Source organism: Camelus bactrianus, chromosome 4, assembly GCF_048773025.1.
Source record: "Camelus bactrianus isolate YW-2024 breed Bactrian camel chromosome 4, ASM4877302v1, whole genome shotgun sequence".
Taxonomy (NCBI): Eukaryota; Metazoa; Chordata; class Mammalia; order Artiodactyla; family Camelidae; genus Camelus; species Camelus bactrianus.
Window position 1 is genome coordinate 58,147,152 of NC_133542.1, and position 21,212 is coordinate 58,168,363.

General features: G+C 34.7%; 1 protein-coding gene and 1 long non-coding RNA gene across 2 annotated transcripts in view; one reads left to right on the top strand and one right to left on the bottom strand.

Annotated features, from left to right (window-relative positions):
- SHOC1 (shortage in chiasmata 1) overlaps positions 1-21,212 on the bottom strand; it is a 54,377-nt gene that overhangs the window by 23,705 nt on the left and 9,460 nt on the right. Inside the window, exons 6-15 of the mRNA XM_045506748.2 lie at positions 20,807-20,908; positions 19,606-19,714; positions 15,354-15,448; positions 14,393-14,591; positions 14,315-14,355; positions 11,968-12,378; positions 9,649-9,768; positions 8,500-8,676; positions 6,415-6,519; positions 3,209-3,387 (exon numbers count right to left, since the gene is read on the bottom strand). Of these exons, the coding sequence (XP_045362704.2) occupies positions 3,209-3,387; positions 6,415-6,519; positions 8,500-8,676; positions 9,649-9,768; positions 11,968-12,378; positions 14,315-14,355; positions 14,393-14,591; positions 15,354-15,448; positions 19,606-19,714; positions 20,807-20,908 (1,538 nt within the window). The remainder of the gene's footprint in view (positions 1-3,208; positions 3,388-6,414; positions 6,520-8,499; positions 8,677-9,648; positions 9,769-11,967; positions 12,379-14,314; positions 14,356-14,392; positions 14,592-15,353; positions 15,449-19,605; positions 19,715-20,806; positions 20,909-21,212) is intronic.
- LOC123612841 (uncharacterized) overlaps positions 1-21,212 on the top strand; it is a 51,776-nt gene that overhangs the window by 6,228 nt on the left and 24,336 nt on the right. The gene's annotated exons all lie outside the window — the stretch shown is intronic.

Genomic DNA, 21,212 nt, shown 5'->3' on the forward strand with positions numbered 1-21,212 from the left:
TATGTTGAATAAGAGTGGCAAGAGCGGGCATCCTTGTCTTTCCTGATTTTAGAGAAACAGATTTCAGCTTTTCACTACTGAATATGATGTAAGCTGTGAGTTGGTCATATATGGCCTTTATCATGTTGAAGTACATTCCTTCTATACCCATTTTATTGAGAGTTTTTTAAAATCATAAATGTGTGTTGAATCTTGTCAAATGCTTTTTCTGCATCTATTGAGATGATTTTATTTATATATGTATATATATGTATATACACACACACATATATATATATATATAAAAATATATATATATTTTTATCTTTCATTTTGCTTACTTGGTGTATCACATTGATTGACTTGGGAATGTTGAACCATCCTTGCATCTCTGGAATAAATCCCACTTGATAATGTTGTATGATCCTTTTAATGTATTGTTATATTTGGTTTGCTAACATTTTGTTGAGAATTTTTGCATCTATGTTCATCAGAGATATTGACCTGTAATATATATCTTTTTGTATCATCTTTGTCTGGTTTTGGTATCAGGGTACCGTTGGCTTTGTAAAAGGATTAGGAAGTTTTCCCTCCTCTTCAATCTTTTGGAAGAGTTTGAGAAGGATAGGTATTAATTCTTCTTTGAATGTTCGGTAGAATTCATCTGTGAAGCCATCTGGTACTGGATTTTGTCTTTTGGGAGGCTTTTGATTAGTGTTTCAATCTCTTTACTAGAGATTGGTCTATTCAGATTTCCTGTTTCTTCATGTTTCAGCATTGGATGAATGTATGACTCTAAGAATTTTTTCATTTCTTCAATTTGTTGGTGAATAGCTGTTCATAATATTCTCTTATAATCTTTGTATTTTTGTGATAGCCATTGTTATTTTTCCTCTCTTTTCTGATTTTATTTATCAGAGCCTTCTTTTTTTGCTTAGAGTAAGTCGAACTAAAGGTTTGTCATTTTTGTTTATCTTTTCAAAGAACCAGTTCTTACTTTCATTGATCTTTTCTATCTTTTTGTCTCTATTTCATTTATTTCTGCTCTGATCATTATTATTTCCTTCCTTCTACTGACCTTGGGCTTAATTTTTTCTTCTTTTTTCCGTTTCTTTAGGTGTAAGGTTAGATTGTTTATTCTAGAGATTCTTCTTGTTTCTTGAGATAGGCCTGTATTGTATAAAATTCCCTCTTAGTACTACTTTTGCTGCATCCCATAGATTTTGGTATACCATATTTTCATTTATCTTCAGGCATTTTTAATTTCTCCTTTGATATCTTCATTGACTCAGTAGTTGTTCAGTAGCATGTTGTTCAGTCTTCACATATTTGTGATGTGTTTTTCAGCTTTTTTTCTTGTAGTTGATTTTGTCTCATAGCACTGTGATCCAAAAAGATGCTTGATATGATTTGGATCTTCTTAAATTTACTGAGACTTGTTCTGTGCCCCAGCATATGGTTTATCCCTGAGAAAGTTCCTTGTGCGCTTGAAAAGAATGTGTTTTTTTTGCTGCATTTGGGTGGAATGTTCTGTGCCAATCTATCAAATACATCTGGTCTAATATTTCACTTAAGGCCACTGTTTCCAGGTTGACTTTTTGCAAAATTCCATGACTTTAAGTCTGGTTGATGGTAAGTTGTCATTTTGTTTTTGTGATACAGGGTTACTGTGCTCCTTCATGGTACTTGATAGGTTGTTCCTCAGCTGGCATATTTGAAGTAGTGAACACCTTTTTTCTTTAGGTAAAGACTTTAAAAAAACTTGACTCTAATGATTCAACAGGTTAGAGACTAGAGGCCTTTCTTTTGCATTCCAGTAGGTGGCACTATTGCACAAGTTTTTGGTTTCTTTTACCTGAGCTGCCTCCGGTTATATTTAAGAATTGGCACTTTTCTGCCCTCCACTGTCAGAGCTGTCACTCAGTGCCCTTTTTATTGCTACTTGTGCCTTTGGGGTCATCAGTCCCTTGCTGCTGCTGGTGACACTGGTGTCGTCGAGTGGGGTGCCGGGACGGTGGTCTCGTCTGGGATCCCGAGTCACAGGCTCTGCCACTGCGGAGAGTGTGGGGCAGAAAGGCGGGAAGGGTCACGTGGGTTTCCGCCTTGTCCTGTGCTGTCCGGTTGCTGGGCTCCAACGCTGTGGGTGGAGGGCGGGGGCCCAGACTTGCAGGTGCTTCTGCAGCTGGAGGGACAGGGTCACAGGCCTCGCTGCTGCAGGCTTCGCTGCCACTGCTGTCCAGATATTTGTGGCTGCAGGCCCCACTGTGGGTGGGAGGCTGGAGTCATGTGCACTGTCACCCTTGCTGCTACTGGGTTCTCTAGGGCTGTGGATTCACCTGCCAAGGCCCAGGGGCCAGAATTGCAGGCACTGCCTATGCTGATCCCCCAGTTCCACTCCTCTATGTGTTCCATTCCACTCATTTTTAGATGTTCAGATATGTGGAATTCCCCCATGTCCTGGTATGTTGGGTAGAGGCATCTTTGTTGAGTTGTGAATATTTTACTGGTTGTAGATTGAAGGGGAGAGACAAAGAGAGTATCTCATGCTTCCATAATGCTGACATCACTCCCCAATTTTAAATTTCTTACTGATTGTTTTAATTTATTTTAGTAAATAAACTTAAGCAAGTTATCCAAGTAACCACAGAGTTGGAGATAAAAATATAGGAGGGCCAGGGAGGAAAATGAAGCTAAAGGCCAAATTTGTTTCCAGATTTAGTTTAAAGCATTTAAGATCTGTTCCTGCTTGAAAAGATTTTTTAAAGTATTTTCTTTTAAATCTTTACTTATGCAAAATTCATTCAATATTTGGGATAAGGTGGGCAAAATTTTCCAATATAATCCAAAGAATAAACAAAGTGCTTTTTTAATGAATTATATAAGGTGACATTCTGGCTCAATATCTAAAAATTAATTGTTGTCTTTCCATCATTGCGTTTATGTTCATAAACTTATAAGTAGCAGACAAAATTTTTGAGATTTGAAGGAATAATCCATAGAAAACTGTGTACAATAAAAATGGAAGAATTTTAAAACTCAAGACATATGAATAATGATGCAAATGATCCTTTCTCTGGGTCTGATTCTGTTCTGTTACTTAAGGAGAAAACTGTCAAGGGGCCAAATAGTATGTACTATTTCATAATTTCAAAGTTAAATGCAAAAATGTACCTTACATCCAATTCTTACATAAGCTGATTACTATTATCTGCTTTATTTCAGTACTTACCTTAATTAGCTGTTCACTTTGCATCCAATTTAGTATCTGAGATTTCAATTCTTGTATCTTGTAGTTGGTTTCAGGCTTTTTTTCCCGAATAAACTGTACAATCTCTAGTTGTCTCCAAACGTCATCCAAACAGGAGCCTAAAATGCTTTTGTAGATATCTTTTGCATTGGACAAATATCCTGTTAAAAATAAAAGTGTGGGGGGGGGGGAAGCACATCTTTCTGTTCTTTTGGAAATTCCACAGTAAAAACCTAAAAGGAAATGAGTCATTGCAGAGACAATTCAGTTTTTCTTTACTCCTTTTCTGATTTTGATCAAAGATGTCAATGAAAGAAAACTTTAAAATTATGTGAACCTGGGAAATATGTACCAAATGTCTCTTTTTAAGTGACGTAATATCAACATAACTCGATATGCTCTACGTATTCTCTGAACAATTCCCATCCTTTCCTGCCTTCTGGCTTGTTAAGTGCTATTGTCTTCTTCCTAAACCCCATAATCTATACTTACACCAAGTTCTGTATTAATGCATTTCACTGAAATTTTCTTGTTATTCCATCAATACAGCTTTTGTGCTAGATTTCTGCTTATTTACATATATGACTTAACAACCTCACTAGTCTATAAGTTCTCAGGCTTTAATCCATGATATTTATGCACAATTAATTTATGTAGGTGCTAAAACAGCAGTGCCTAAATGCAGACTCACTAAGAGCAATTTTTAAACACAAAATCCTGAGACTTATCCTTGAAGGTTCAGATTCGGTAAATCTAGATTGAGTCCCAAGGATTCCTATGTCTAAAAACTCCCAGTGATTCTACTGCACAGTGAATTTTGTGAATGACTGAAGTAGAGGACCTGGCATAGTAACTTATTTAGATTGGATATTCAATGAATATTTGGGCAATGAATACAATAATAACTCAAAACTTTAATGCTCATGTTTATATTTTTATATTATGTGCATACTAATTCTAATTTTATATTAATACAGCTAAAATGATGGGCAATTTAGAGACTGACTTATGTTCTTTCTGCCTCCTCATCCCCAAACGTCCCACTGACTCTCCATACTCATTAGACTTAACCTTCTGAAAGACAAACCTAACACAGTAGCTTCCCTGTTTCAGTGGCTCCCTATCGTTTACAGAATAGTGACTGAACTCTTTTGTGTAGCTTAAAAAGCTTTTCATGATTTGGCTCTTTCTTACTTCTTTAGGTTTGGCTCTCACTGCTTTCCATCTTGTACTCTTCAATTCAGCCACATGGAACTGTTTGCAACATACCCACTGAGTGACATTCTTCTGGGCTCTTAATTCTGCCTACAATACCCTTTTATACTTGAATTTACCTGGCAAACTCCTAATTATTTTAAAAAAATTATTCAGCTTGAAAGGGTAACAGTCACCATCTTTTGTGCCATTACAACACATATCTACTCTAGTACCTATTACAGAATATTGAATTTATTTCTGGGTTAAAGCCCAGAAATGAACTTCTATACCTTTAACCTTGAAACTCATTGCCTTGCTAGCTTGGGAGAGGAAGCAAACTGGAAGCTGGGAGAAAATACAGAATTCTGGGTCCAGGGTAGGCAGCTAGACCCCCATGGATCTTTCTTCCTCTGCCACTATTTTCAGAGAAAGAAAGGAGGACAACCTAACGTACTCTTTGATTTTGAGATGTTTAGAGGAGTGAGAAAGTCTTCTACTAAAAATGCCCAAGGCAGCAAGGTTATTCATTATGGCTTGGTACCTATGGTTTAAGAAGTTAAGTTTTCCAACAAGGATTTTACTTTTATAGTATTCCTCAAAGTAGCCAAATAGTAATGCCAAAGTTTGATTTAGTAAATACATTTCTTTGAAGAATAAAAACAATTCAGTCCAAGTATGTAGCTCTCAATGGTCTCAATCCTAGAGTAAAATGTAGATTCACTTAAAGGTGAATATACTTCAAGCAATCCCCCATAAATACTTGTCTAATTCAAGGTTTTGGTAAGTACTGAGCAGCAGTGAGTGTCACAACTGAACTCTCCATGGGAGCCCAGATAGTCTAGATTTTGATATTCTGCCTTACTGTTATGCTGTAACGGTCAGCCTAGCTGTTGGTAGGGCTGACAATCGTTTATAGAAATCAAAAAGTATAATGAAGACAGGTGACTAAACAGAAGGACGTGTGACACTACACCATTACACTAGTTCCAGGTGCTGTAATCTAGGGCTATAGTCCCCAGTCCTTACTTGCCTGGGAATGGAGATAAGACAATCTGATAGAGCGTCAATACCCAAATGTTTTAATTGGAGACGGAAAAAAAATCACCATGTTGGGATTTCTAAAGGTAGCTGTAACTTAGTTCCAATACCTGGCCAGATAATACTAATATAATACTTGGCAAAGTATTATAACTCCAAGTGTTGTAGAAGGAGTACAATTGTAACTCATCAAAACCTTGGATTAGAGAGAAATAATATTTGTCTGGGTTGTAGATAAGAGAAAATTTCTGGGTCATTGATCAGAAAAAAATTATTTTCACTTTATATTTTAAATATGTTCTGGAAACTCTAAATTATAAAACATAATCCTATAAATATACCATTACTAAACAAGTCTAAATAATCCTGTAATAAGAAGCCTAAAGCAGTAATGTAGTAAGACAGATGTTTTAAAGATTTTAATAGTTTAGAAAATTTTCCAAAATCTTTAAAATTTTCAATATAATCAAAATACCCAACTAATTCACATCCTAATTTACATGCACAACTGAAAAAGAAATTGCAAAAGATCTTACTGCTAGTAATTTAGCTATATTTCATCTAGCAAAAATCCAAAGCCACAAATATTCAACAAGGACCTATATGGCAAAGTGTCACCTTACATTAAAAAGTAGTGCACGATAATAATTACACAATAAAATCTGCTTAAGGCAGATTAAGCAGACTCTGTAATTCAGGCCTAGAACAGAAGATCCTAAACCTATTTTTGTAGGTGATGATAGTTGCTACAGAAGATTTCTTTTAATGAATATAAGCAAAATAAAATATATATTCCATTATAATTATGTCAAAATGTATATAATGTTTCACGTGGAAGGAAGAGAAGCTATATGATTTCTTACAAGGTGCATCTTTTTCAGAAAAGTAAAAGTTATTTCAGATGAAAAATTTCAATAATAAGAAAAGAGGAAATAAAAAACTTTCCCACCAACCCAATGCTGTGTCCAAGCTACATGTTAAAAGGACATCTCTAACTGTTACCAAAAGGTGCAAGAGAGCAGCATACTTGAAGGTCATTTCTCTTTCATCATTTGTACCTAGGTAAGCAAAAACATATTTAAAAACATAGGGTATAGATTAGAATTTTAGAATATGTATCAGAATGCTTAACAATAATAGCTAACATTTATTATCAAGTGCTTACTATGTGCCAGGCTGTTTATAAGCTGGTTGTCTCATTGAATCTATAATAATGGCCTTATCAGACAAGTTTATTATGATCTTCATTTTATGGATGAGAAAACAGTCTTAATGATGTTAAGAAACTGTCCGAGATCAATTTGTGAAGAAATGGTGGAGCTGTTATTCAAACCCAGACAGCTAACCTTAGAGTTCACACTTTTGTTGCTGTCAAAAAAAAGTTCAATTATTTCTACTCTTGGTGAGGAAAAAAGTCAATGACTCCCAGTTATGAAACAAGAAGAAAATTAAACTCATAATTTGCCAACTGGTTAAGATAAAGGTGGAGGGTCATAACAAAGCAATAACTTGAAATGGAGGTGGACACGTGGGAATATTTGTCCAAAGATATGACTCAGACAAGACGGGTACTCACAGGGACAGGCCAGTTGTCTAAATAATACGTTCCATGTAGTTCCAGAGCTAACTGAAGATAATAGATTGGATTTTACTGCGTGGGACCGAGAAGACAGGATTCTTTTAATTTAACCTGAGAAGCTCCACTTTTCTCTGTTTGACATAGGGTATGCCATGAAATATTTATTTGAACAAACAGTTCCGCTAAAAAGTTTGAAAACTATTGATTTAATCAATGAAGATCAAGGCAAATATGCAGTGGTCATTGGCAATCAAGCAGCAACAGAAGAACCAGTTAATGGGTAGCATACTGAGCCCCTGTGGAAGCAAGTCAGTCATGACCAGCAGAGAAACCAGATCTGGTATCATTTTTCTTCTGTCTTTAGGAGAACATTTCTTTAACATTTCTTATAGAGAAGGACTGCAGCTAATGAATTCTTTCAGCTTTTGTATGCCTGAAAACATCTTTATTTCACCTTTGTCTTTGTAATATATCTTTGCTGAGTATAGAAAATTAGGTTGATGTTTTTTTATTTCAGTATTTTAAAGATGTTATTCCGCTGTCTTTTCACTTGCACTATTTCTGACAAGAAATCTGATGCCATCCTAGCCTTTGTTTCTCTTATGCAACATATCTTTTTTTACTCTGGCTGCTCCTACAATTTTCTCATTATTACTGATTTTGAGCAATTTGATTATCATATGCCTTGGAATAGCTCACTAATGCTTCCTGTGCTTAGGGTTCATGAGTTTCTTGGATTTGTGAGTTTGTAATTTTCACTAAGTTTGGAAGGCTTTCAGTCATTGTTGTGCTTCATTGCATGATGTCTAGGGCCTTAAAAATTAGTTTCATCTATTTTGTCTTTGCCTTTTTGTTTGGTGGTTGTTATTTCCGGAAGGAGGATAAATCCAATCCCTGTTACTCCAGGACTGACTTTAATTAATTTATTTTTGACACCTCCCCCTCCACTTATGGGAGGGAACTAAATGGTTTAAATGCTAACAGTAATAGGGTTTATTTGGTTTCTGCAATCTGTCAAGTAATATATATCAGCTGAGAACTTAATTGAGAAGCAGTGCCAGATGATACAGGTTTCTCCCACTATCAGAAAACAGAGTGTTCCTATGAAACTTTTCATAAGCTGAAATGGAGTAAAGTGAAGAAGCAACTACCTTATTTTGTAAAAATGAAAATTCTCTTCAAGTCTTTGAGTTAGTGAAAACAGGCACTAATGTAGGTCTTTCACGAAAGCAAAGTGGCGTAAAACAAGCATGAAAAGCAGGGGGTACCTGTACTGCTCATCTTTTCCTCCTTGCTTAGCTGATCCTCCAGCATGGGTTTGTGGGCGCCATATGCTGAATCACAGTTATGCCCCCAACCATGATTAATTTCTGCATCTTCCATGTTCAATTCTTAGTAATTTGATATAATAATCCATAAATTTATATCCTTTTAAACAATAACTTTTATTTGTACTCACCTTGGTGAATAGCATCATTTATTACTTTTTCTTGTTCTTTTAAGAGAAACCTTGTCTGGTCAAAAATGACAGTGGCAAAAGTCCAATTAGCAGCAGGGAGAGTACAGAGGCATACAAGTTTTTTTAAGATAGGAGAAGCTGCTGCTTCTAGGAGACAGTATGCTTGGCACTGGCTATCTGCAAAAATAAAAGCAGTAGTGGCAGTGTTTTTATAAGGGTGGTCTGCTCTTTTTTTGACAAACCAGTTATACATGTTACTTCATGGAAAATGAACTCTATCCAAATTCTTTTCTGAGTTAAAAATCTTGAGATTGTACTAGGCTTACTTTAAGATATTTATTCTCAATAAACTAGTAAAAATAAAACAAAACAAAACCCTTTGTAGCATCTTTATGATTATCTTATTTATTAAAAAGGATTTATTTAGTAACTAATTCTACAGGGCAAATATGAGGAGCCATGTAAAGAGAATCACACAATTTTCCCCCTTTCCCTCCACCATTAGCTTACAACCTTAAGCTGATCATATTTATAACAATGACAAATTGTGTCTAGTTTTCACAAGAATATCAATAGGCAAAGATTGGCACTATCATCTAAAGGTCATAAATAAAATTTAACCAAAAGAATGAAAAGATATTCAAGAACTAGTGTCATACTTCCTTATTGATTTTAATAATGAGCATGATGGTCTTAAGCAGACTGTTCTTTAGGAGTCAAAGAATATTTTTCTTTACAGTAGAACAAATAGTCGTAATCCGTATAGGAATGAATACAAACTTATTTGCACCGCCCTGATAGTGGGTAAGAGAAGAGATAAAGCGACCATTAGCAGTTCATTTTTCCAGACTGGGCAGAAAAGTCTCAGTCTGAGGAGTTGCAGTTTGCTCTTCTCTGACGAATGCAGGGAAGCAGCAGTTTAAATGAAGAAGAAATAACACTTAGAGGACGGGAGAAGGGCAATGGGGAGGGGCAGAGGCAGTGAAGAAGGCATTCCAGGTTTGGAAATAACTTGAAAATAGAACTGGAATGAAGAAACATCTGAAACAAGTGAAGAAATTACATGGAAAATAAGGTATATTCCAGTTACCCAGGAAAGGGCTTTTAAATTTACTTAATTTGAATGCATTTAAAAAGCATATTGCATACCTGAAGCTGGAATTTCAATGACATTATCTGCTCTCCTTTCCTGATTTACTTTGTCTAGGGTTTTGTTAGTACAAACAATAGGACTTTCTTCTTGAAGAGTCAAAGAACGTTCTTCTTTATCTTGAAATTTGAATAAAAAATTAATTTAAATTGTTCAGGGAAACTTAATGTTGATTAAAATGCTTTCTTGTAATGTGATCATAATTGTTAAAGTTCTTCCTTGAAACACATCAGTATTAAATTGAACATCTATTCAGGTCAATGGACTTGACACTGTGCTGTGTAGGAAGATGAATGGTAATAATGGAAAGAACTCTGGTATCAGATCAGTGTTTCAACCCCAGTTCTGACACCAGCCTCAGTTTCTTCATATACAAAATGTGAATTAATACAGCTACCCTGAATATTGTTATAAGGTGTTATGATACACCAGGGATGATTCCTGACACCTAAAAGACTCATACGGCTCTACGTTATTTCTCTGAGACTTTCCACATACCTTTCCTTCTGTTACAAATCCTTTCCTAAGCCCCAAGCCCTCCCTGTCTCCATCCTTTCTTAATAAGGTCATTTCTTACTAGTTACCCTTTAACTCTCAGGCATTTTCTATAAGAAATCTTATCTAACTGCCCACTCTACTTCCAGGCCAGCAAAGTGCCTCTCCTTTTTGTCTCCTCACTACTCTGTGCATACTCTCTTGGCACTGACCATGTTGTATTGAAATTATCTGCGTCTGGCCTATTCCATTACACCGTAAGCTTCGGAAAGATTCATGACATAGAAAAGCAGAGGAGAATGCCTGTTACTTGTGGGCAGTTCATTCCAGCATGCTTCTGACCAATTTATTATTTTTCATATTTACAATACAGATAATTCACTCCAACTCCTCTCAGAGTTCATTAAAGGGCAAACAGGCCAGGAGCATAACACTCATTGAGGAAACATCATGAGTACAGAAGCATTCCCTTCCAACATCGATATTCCTTTAATTGTTTGGTAAATTAATGGCTAACTTTTTTTTTGATAAAAAATTCTTTTTATCTCTTCCCTCTTTCTTTCTCTCATTTTCTGTTGCCAATATACCTTATTACACAACAGTATAATAAGGATGACAATCAGAAAAGGATATCACTGCTACTTTTGGAATTGTTTCCTTTTTTTTTAAACCCCAAATATGAGTAGAATCTGAAAACATCTGCAAACCTGAAAACAACAAGTCATTTTAAAATTCCTATTCATGTATCACATTCATAAGATGTTCTTTATATTTTGCTCATTCTTTCATGTAGAAATTATGCTCTGAATTATGGTGCAATTTGATTAAAAAGACCTCAGTTACATATAGAATTGTCACCTAGCAAGACAAATTATAAGATGGTCAAACTATTACATAAAAAGAAACTTAAAGGTGAATATATATACAAAGATGATCACAAAATTCTGAGATCTTTAAATACTTTTCTGCATTTTCACTGAATTTTTCATTGTGAAAATGCACTGATTGACAAAGTAATATAACTTTAAATAAGATCTTTAAAAGGCTGTCATATCATACTGCTCACAAGGAACAAGCATTCTTTTCTGCTTTTCTATGTCATGAATCTTTCTGAAGCAGCACCTCCATCATGGGGAATCCCAGCCCAGTCCAGTATAATCTGGGGCTGGGTAGGTAACTCTGCCCAGTTCTGGTGTTTAGTTAACAACAAGCTCATTTGACTCTCAAACTAAGCTTCATTTGAGTAACTTATGTCAAACACATTCTGAAATACTAGAATTCTAGAATATATTTTTACCAGAAGTAAAATGCTATGACACTTTATACTACCTTTGATATGGTGATAAACACCGAATGTAATACAGTTACAACTCAAACAGAAACACTTTCATAAAATTAAAAAGAGTAATAAGCAATCAAATGGGCAAAGTGCTCTTACGTACACATTAGAATATAAGTTAAAATACTGAGATAGAACTGTGAGCCAAAAGAGAAAAAAAGAATGGCAGAAAGATCAGAAAAAGTTAGAAATATGATGAATCTGTATGACCAAGTTGTAGAAAGTGAGTTTTTATAAATAGTGGCTTTTCTTACAAGTCCAAATGCAGTTCTAAATATTTTGGAAAATACATATCTACACCTGTATCTATATATCTGTTTCTATCTCCATACACAGTAAGTATCATGAATCAATGGCATTTTCTTTGACCTTGAAAAATAATGTATTCTATCTGGAAGAGCTTTATTTCTTTATCTTCTATTACATTATACATTTAGTCCTTGAAGCTACCTTATCTACACCAAAATATTATGAAATTACCTACCATCTTTTCCATCATCGTCTGTGACTTCAGTCTTTGAGATGTAAGTGTTACATTTATTTCGCAGCATAATAAAGTCGCTCAAAAGATCCAAATTACTCTCTAGCTTTTTACTGCGTTGAGAAGTTTCTTCTTCAGTTTTTGAAGAGGAAGATGATTCAACAGGTGGTACCGTGCAGTCCAAGTAACCTGTCTTTTCTTTATTTTGGATTACTCTGTGACCTAGTTCTAAGTCATTCTTTGGTTTTTCTTCTTTCCTTGGTCTTTTAGCAGAGACATATTCATCAGAAAAATCCAGGTCTGGTACGTCTTTTACCAGAGATGGAGTCTTTTGTGGAGGTGATAAATGATCATTTGTAGATTTCTCATTAATAAGTTTACTAGGTGAGGAATAACTTTCTTGCTCTAAACATGCTGAAAACAGAACATAAAAATATCCAATGACTTTCATGCCTAAATGAATGTTCTACAGGGTATTAAGGTAACTTTTAGTTATGGGTTCCAATTAATATAATTTGATCCTTAGGAGTACTTTGTTTATGGCTTTTAAAATCAATTTTTGGTCTGAATGAAATAATTTTTTAAAAAGGATAAAAATTCAGTACTTCTTTTTCCTACTGCTGGAACTAGGTTACCGGGCAAAGAAAGAATTCCAGAAAATCCCTATTGCCAGTAGTCTTACAATAAGTCATGGCCTTGGAGGGAATAGTTATTCGAAGTGTCAGTTCCACTCCTGGGTATTTATCCAAAGAAAATGAAAAACACTAATTTGGAAAGATAAATGCATCCCTATGTTCACTGCAGCATTAATTACAATAAACAAGATATAGAAGTAACTTAGTGCCCATCAAAATATGAATGGATAAAGAAGATGTAGTGTGTACACACACACACACACACACAGAGGAACATTTCTCAGCCATAAAAAAATGAAATCTTGCCATTTGCAGCAACATGGATGAATACAGAGGGTATTATGCTAAGTAAAATAAGTCGGTCAGAGAAAGACAAATACTGTGCGATTTCAATTATATGTGGAATCTAAAAATAAAACAAATGAACAAACACAACAAAACAGAAGGAGTTACAGAAACAGAGAACAAACAAGTGGTTGCCAGAGGGGAGTGGTGTGGGGGGAAGGAAAGAAATAGGTGAGATGTTATGAGCAAAATATGAATGGATAAGGAAGATGTACAGTGTGGGGAACACAGCCAATAATAACAACTTTGTATGGTGACAGGTAGTAACTAGACTTATTGTCGTGGCCATTTTGAAATGTACAGAAGTATCCAAATCACTATGTTATGTAACAGGAACCTACATGGTGTTATAAAGTCAGTCATACTTCAAAAACAAACTTACAGAAAAAGAGATGAGATTTGTGGTTACCAGGGGCAAGAGTTGGGGGAGGAGGAATTGGATGAAGGCAGTCAGAAGGTACAAACTTCCAGTTGTAAGATAAATATGTACCAGGGATGCAATGGACAGCATGATATATATAATTAACACTACTATATTTTATATATGAAAGTTGTTAAGAGAGTAAATCCTGAGAGTTCTTATTATGAGGAAAAATATTTGTTTTCTATGTCTTTAATCTTGTTATCTATGTGAGATGAGGGATGGTTACTAAAGTTATTGTGATAATCATTTCATCCTGTATATAAGTCAAATCATCATGTTCTCCACCTTAAACTGAGTCCTGAACATCAATTATATCTCAATAAAAAGAAAAAGAAAGAAAAAACAAATCAACCATATGAGGACAGAAAAAAGAAAGTGAAAATTATGAACATAAATATAAAGTTCCTAAATAAAATACTAGAAAAAGAAAAAAAATTAACTCAAAAGGGATACTCAAAAGACATTTTTGCCTTCTTACATTGTATAAGTAAAAAAAGTTAAATTAGTAAACTTATTGGTAACAAAGTAAGATTTTCTGTTGTTGAAGAGACAATTACTAGATATTAGACACAAATCTCAGCTGTCAGGTCAAAAAATAACAGTGCTGGTTTGTATTTAGGCTGATGTAAACAGAAAATGGGCTAGAAATTAATCGTTTATAAAAGGAAACAAAGTCACTCACTGAAAATGGCTAGAAATTTAAAGCTGAGACTATAGAATTTTAGGACAGAAGGAGATTTAAGGATTAGTTGATCAAACCTCATTTTTTCAAGGAAGAAAATGGGGCTTAGTGAAGGTCAAAGTAATAAATTCTGGCAGAGCCAGAGCTAATATTGAATGCTGAAATTTGGTTATATTTTCCTAGTCACCTAATGGAAAGCCAGTATCTAACATTTTCTCATTCTGAAAATGTTTACACCAGTGATACTTACTATTATGTACTTACATTCTAACTGAAGTGCGTTTGTAGGCAAAAATATCTCCAGAACATAGATTATTATGAACATAGATTATTATGATACAATCATCATCATCAGAACATAGATTATTATGATACAAACATGTATTCAGATGCTCCAAAGTTTCTGTCACAGTCAGATTTAGTTCTGCTTGTTTCCATCCCTCCGTGCTTTCAGGATTAACCATAAGATTTTCTTCTCTAACAGAATAGAGTTTCAACTCTGCAACCGAATGTTGACTGTTGGGATCTTCAGTTCTTGGTGCTTAAAAAACCATAACAAATGAAAAAACGAATAGTGAGAAACAGTCCACAGGGCAAAAAAGATGAGAAAACACAGTAAACAAAACCACATTGGAAATTTCTTAAAAACAGATTTTTTTACAAATTAGAGGAAAAAGTGAAGTGATGTGTTATCTAGTATTTCATCTTTAATATGCTAATATTTGTAAAAGTCCAAAGTATTATAGTAACAGAGGTCACATAAAGGATTGATTTGAACATATTGAAACATCATGAAGTTAAAACTATTCTAATATTTAGTAGGAGATGAAACTATTATTTTGTTTGACAATTTTAGTAATTATTAAATACATTTCATAACATTTTGAAGAATGAATGTAAGATTTATTCAATCAGAAATTTTAATTCATTATAATGAACTTAGACAAGAAGATATATTTGATCAGATTTTATCATAACTATCATTTTAGACACTGTGCTGCAGAGCTTTCTGCTTCATTACTTTTTAGTCTAAATAGGGACAGAGAATATTATATGGAGGAACTGAAATAGCACAACTGCATTATATTATTATCTGCATTATAAGTAGCAACTCAAAATAAAGACTAAATTTGAAATCCTAATTTTAGAGCTATACTTTTTATAAAGATAGTGCTTTTAATAATAATAATAATAATAATAATGATAATAATAATAATAATAATAATACTGACAATACATTTCTACCAATTGTACCTTTTCATCTATACTTTCTACTTAGCATTCAAAATCAATTAATCCTTACCATTAAGCAAAAATGGATTCAAAGAGTTTCTGCAGCTTTCTGATTGCCACATCATACGGTGTTTGTTAGCTGATTCTTCAGCAGTAGGCAAACTACTGAAAAAGAAGAGTTAAAGTTTAATACATTAATTATATTGAGTCTTTTTGCATAATACAAATTTAAGAAAAGTATTTTTAAGTATTTTTTACACTCAAAAATTAATTTTATCTTATAAATATGTAAACGGAAGTAGAGAGTTCCATAGACAAAATTTCAAATGCTTACTTCCTTCTCTCCTGGGAAGGTTTGGCAGTTTGTCAGCACCTTAACTGTTCCTGCTTACCTGTAACTTCCTCCTAACACTATTTCCTTCAATAGAACCTGGAGCCAGAGGGGGCTGACTTGGGAGGGTTTTAGTATTTCCTTCCATAATCCGTGTTAGCACCAACCCTACAAGCCATCCACAATAGAAGTACAATTTACATAAAATTACTGTGCTTACCATACAAAATGGCAGCTTCAACACAAATTTTTACAAAACTGCTGGTCCCAAGTCCATTCTAAACCGAATTTCTGGAGCTTCTACTGGCTGAGGATCAGAACTATGAAAATATTCTGTCTGCTCTACCTTCTCAAGAAGTGACAGGTCCTAAAATTTAGTTCAGGTCCTTCAATCTTGGTGTGTGTGTGTGAGTGAGTGATGTGTGTCTGTGTGTTCTGGGGTGCCGAGGGGAGAAGGGAGGAAATATGCATGACAATCAGTGTAAATCAGTAAATACAGCTCATTACCAGCTATGAAGTTACTAGCTTTGGGAGGGACGAGACCACTAATTCACAAACCCTTTAATCTATGCCCCAAACCTCCCACATCCTCCTAAGTGAGAATTGATAGTATCCTGTTTCTCTGTTCACACGGAACATATATGAACATGCTAATTATTAGTACTGCTAGCTAAATTGACAGTTCTAGGCAATAGTAGACTGCTAGGTTTTATGTCTAAATCATCAATTTACCTACATAATCTGGTATGTGGTGGCAATATTTGAGAATCTAGACAATTCTTGAACCTTACCAAGCTCTCTTTGACACCTAGACACCTCAGATTGTAGGCAATTGTTTTAAAGTGAAAGGAAGGGGAAATGTTTAGACAAGCTACGTCCAGCATGAGACCACAATATAGACAAATACTCTCATTCTTAATGAAGCTCTCTGAAGATATGTCTGAATTTGATACATTCTTCGGTTATATATAAAAATATGTTCACAGTTCAGTAATCAGTTAGTATGGAAATAAAGACTTATACCACATAGACGTTTCTTTTTAGCACCATAAAATCTAGCATACAGTTTAACATGCAGTAGGCACTAAAAATATTTGTTAACTGGGTATATTTCCAGCCAAAACGTTGTGTTCTGAAATAAAAGTAATGTGGGCCATAGAAGCAAGTTAAGAGTACAGTAACATTACATATTATTTTTCCTTTCAGTTTTTTCCCCTCTTTTTTTGGGGGGGGGTAGGTAGTTAGGATTGATTGATTGATTTATATGGAGGCACTGGGGATTGAACCTACGACCTTGTGCATGCTAAGCACACTCTCCACCACTAAACTATACCCTTCCCCCCCATTTCTGTTTTTTTAAATACTTTTTCCCTTTGTTTTTATTTTCATAGTTGAGGTGTAAATCTGTTTTTAAAATAGGGATTTTTAAGTTTTTATATTCATTAACCAACAGAAATGATTTTCATCTTGCCAGTGATGAGACAATTTCTTTTAAATTGTTTCAAATGACACTAGAACTTTTGGCTTATTTTAAAAGCCTTTTTGTTCTAACTTTGGCATATTACAATTCACAGATAAAAAGTTTAATAAATTCTAATTAGATATTTGAATTATAATAATAGATATATAACTTGTGTGATTAAAAAGTTTATTATATAGTTTAAGTAAATACTTTCAGTATCAGATTGAAATTCAAGATTATACTAATTTCTGCTGGTTTCTGTTTCTAATTGCCAATCTGCCTTAACTGATGGATTAGGGTATATGGAGAAAATAAGAGTAAAAGAGCACACCAAAAAAGTATAGGTCTTGCAAATAAACATCTTGCACCTTAGCAAAGGGACTAAAAATATTTAAACAAATTATAGTTTCTTATTCATTCTATGCTATTTTTTTAGCACTCATGATCTGATATGGGCAGTTCTAGTTCACGGTAGATGTCTGTATAGCACAAATTTACCCCTCAAGGGAAATACCCATTTGCCATAAGATGAAGCTAACTGGGGCCTTCCGTGCCAGGCTCCTCCATCTTACATTGTGACACCTTCCTGAGACCATTAAAGAAGCCTGAGCAGCTAGTGATGAGATGCTCCAGTTGCTTCTGGTGACCCAACAGCATTCTCCTCTGGCAGATCAGCCAATCATAGCTAAGAACTCAAAACCCCGCACACAGCTCCCACAGTGTCCACTCTGGGAATAATGTATTTGTAGACTTGTAGTTTTCCTTAAAATGTGTTATTTTAGGATACATTAAGTTCCAGGTTTACAGTAGGGGAGAAGGGGGCTGTTCTGGTTGTGTTCTTAGTTGTGTAACTAGTATAAGAAGTAGGGGAATGGGATGACTTTATTCTAGGATGGCAGACTAATCTAACATAAGACATTAAATTGCAGGTATGCCATATGGTATAAGATAGCAACCAAAACTATCTCAGACTCTATCAGAGGACAAAAATGCTGGGTTATTATGCTATGCAATTTTGCCTCAAACGATAATATGATGATCCAACCTTGCCATATCAATTCTGAGAAGATTACAGACCATTCTGTGCAGTAACAGTAGGGTACTGAACAGATTTGTGGATCAAAATTTGGTTCTACATGTCTGGTTTCCCCAACACCAATAGCACACTGACAGAGGTAAACAGTGTCAGTGAATGTCCTCTGTTAGAGATGGGATGTGATCCCCGGTACTCTCAGGAGAGTAGGTTGACAGTCAAATCTATTAAGCAACCACTGAACACACTGCTCTATGATTCTTGACTATTCCTGGTCAAAGGGCTATGACAAATCTTTTTAGAAGACCTCAGAACAACCCCAGGTATGTACTATTATTATCTCAGTATCACACATAAGGAAACTGAGGCACAGGGCAATTAAGGTCACATCACTGGTAAATGATAGGCAATCTGGCTCTAGCTCAGGGCTCTTAACAACTTATTATGGGCAGAATTGTGTCCTGTCCAAAATTCATATGTTGAAGCCCTAACTCTTAGTACCTTAGAACGACTATTTGGAGACAGGGCCTTTAAAGAGGTAATTGAGTTAAAATGGGGTGATTAGGGTAGGCCCTAATCCAGTATAACTGATGTCCTTTTAAAAAAAAAGGAGATTAGGACATAGACATGCATGGAGGAAAAACCATATGAAGACAAAGGGAGAAGACAGCTATCTAAAAGCCAAGGAGAGAGCCTCAGAAAGAATCCAACCCTACTGATACCTTTATCTTGGAGTTCTAGCCTCCATAGACTGCGAAGAAACAAATTTCTGTTGTTTAAACCACCTAGTATATGGTATTTGTTATTGCAGCCCCAGCAAACCAATATACCACTATACTGTATTTCATGGCAGTGAGTGCCAACAGAGGCGGTGCCATTGTCAAGCACCCAGTGGCAATGTCCTAAACAATTGTTTAAATTTAAAATTTAAATTTTCAAGTTGGTTTTTTTTATTTTCATTTTTATTTTTTAGAGTGAAGGTATTTTTATTCAGGGAGATACATACTCCATAAATAGAGTGCCAGCTGTATTAGAAGGCAAGAGAGAGCAACAGAGGGGCCTAGGAGATACACGTTCCATAGGCAGAATGCGGGTCATTTTACTCAGAAGGGAGAGCAGCTCAAGTTGTTTATTTTTAGTGGTAATATATTCACATTCAAAATACTCAAAGCATAGAAGAAGCTGGCTCTAACACTTACTAGCTCCCATAATGCTGGGTTACCCAGTATCCTTCTGGACTCAACCAACGTTACCTGATTTTTGTGTTGCGCGCTTTGAAAGCTATTTATGCACATAAAACCAATTATGTACATATACATTCATATATTCTTTTCAGTTGTTTACTATAGACTCTGTTCTATCTCTTACTTTTTTCACGGAGATATCTTGGAAATTGACTTTATATGGAGAGATTTAATTAAAGATTGCTTGTTCTGAATTGCAATTTGAGTTCTAGATACAATCTTTACTTACATTTTACAAACAGCTTTACTTACATTTCACAAACAGGAGAAGATGGAAATGTCTGAAGTTCTGTACATAATGAATTCACTGAAGCATGTTGGTTTGTTAAGTGTAGATGAGTTAATGGCATTGCTAACTCTACTAGAATACACAAAAAGTTTACAAATTATGTTACATAAACGTTGAATAAAACTATGTATAATTCATAACTCTTTGTAAGCAATAGATAAAAGTGATATGTTTGATCATTCTATTACAACAACAAATTTCAATCAAAAGAAATTTGGGTTAGATTTGAAATACAAAATAAAAACTTTAAATTTCCATCTTTATAAAGGATTACACATATATCACATGGTATTTCAACTATGATAGTGGTGGTTTTTAAAGACTACACGGACAGCTAAATTTTATTAAGTTTACCATATAAGTTCTAAGACTTTATGTGTAACAATGTTTTTAATTCTGACAACTTATGTTGTCAGTACTTAGGAGACAGTGTTATTTTTGTCTTCATACTGAATACTGATGATGTTGAGCAAATAGTATTAAGAGAGTAATCCTTCACCTTAATAAGTCTGGGGTCTAGAGAGAGAGTTATATTTTTATAAGGTAGGCTTGAAAAACTAATCCTCATTTATCATAAGTAGTCAGTGTGTTTTTATCACTTTCATAAATAAAGCAGTAAACTTCCAAATAGACGATTTATATGATCCAGTTACAAATATAACTAAGTAACAGTATCATCAACCTAGTTAGGGAGCAACACAATCTGGCATTACACTGGAACAAAAAATGATTCTGAGATTCCAAATTGGTAGGACAGTAATCTTCACAATAACAATGATAGGATTGCTTTGGGGTTTAAAAAGTTAAATTTACAAAAGTGTAACAAGGGTCAGCAAGATTGCCAATATTGAGATAAAACAAAATTTTATTTACTGAGCTATAAAATTCTAAGATTTTATTTTTACCATTAATGCTATGTCCTCCATTCCTCTTCTTCTATCTTTGTAACTATCCTCTATATATTACTCAGTTTTGATGCCAGATGGATGTTAATAATAGTAACAAATGTAAAGGGATAAGTGAGAAAAAACAACTTGGATTGCAATAATGAAGTTTTAAACATTAAAACTGTCTCATAGTAGATTTTATAGGTGAATGTAGTGTACTTTTACATCATATATAGGTATCCCCTGATAAACTCAAGGATTTATTCAAAATTTCTACCTGGTTCACTGCACTCTGGTTCACATTGGCTTTGAATGGCCAAATTTTCTGTGGAGCTGCATTTCATATCCTCAGTATCTATTCCATACTTCGTAGTAAGATCTAAAAAGAAGAGGAAGACGTCTACTATCAGCAAAAGTACTATGATAGTAGTTTTTCTGTAATCTTGTTCATTCCTCTGTAGCAATGACTCTGTTTTATTGAGTACACCATCAGAGACAAGTGATGGCTAGGACTGTAACACTACAGCCATTCAGTAGAGTTACCTGTCCTTTCCATTAGCATTCACTTGTGTTCTGCTAACATAGGCCACCTGCAATTTTGAGCTCTGCTAGATTTTCAAGTTCTGGTCTGAATTTGATCCATTTACTCAGGTTGGCTTTTCATTACTTTGCTTGACTTGTAG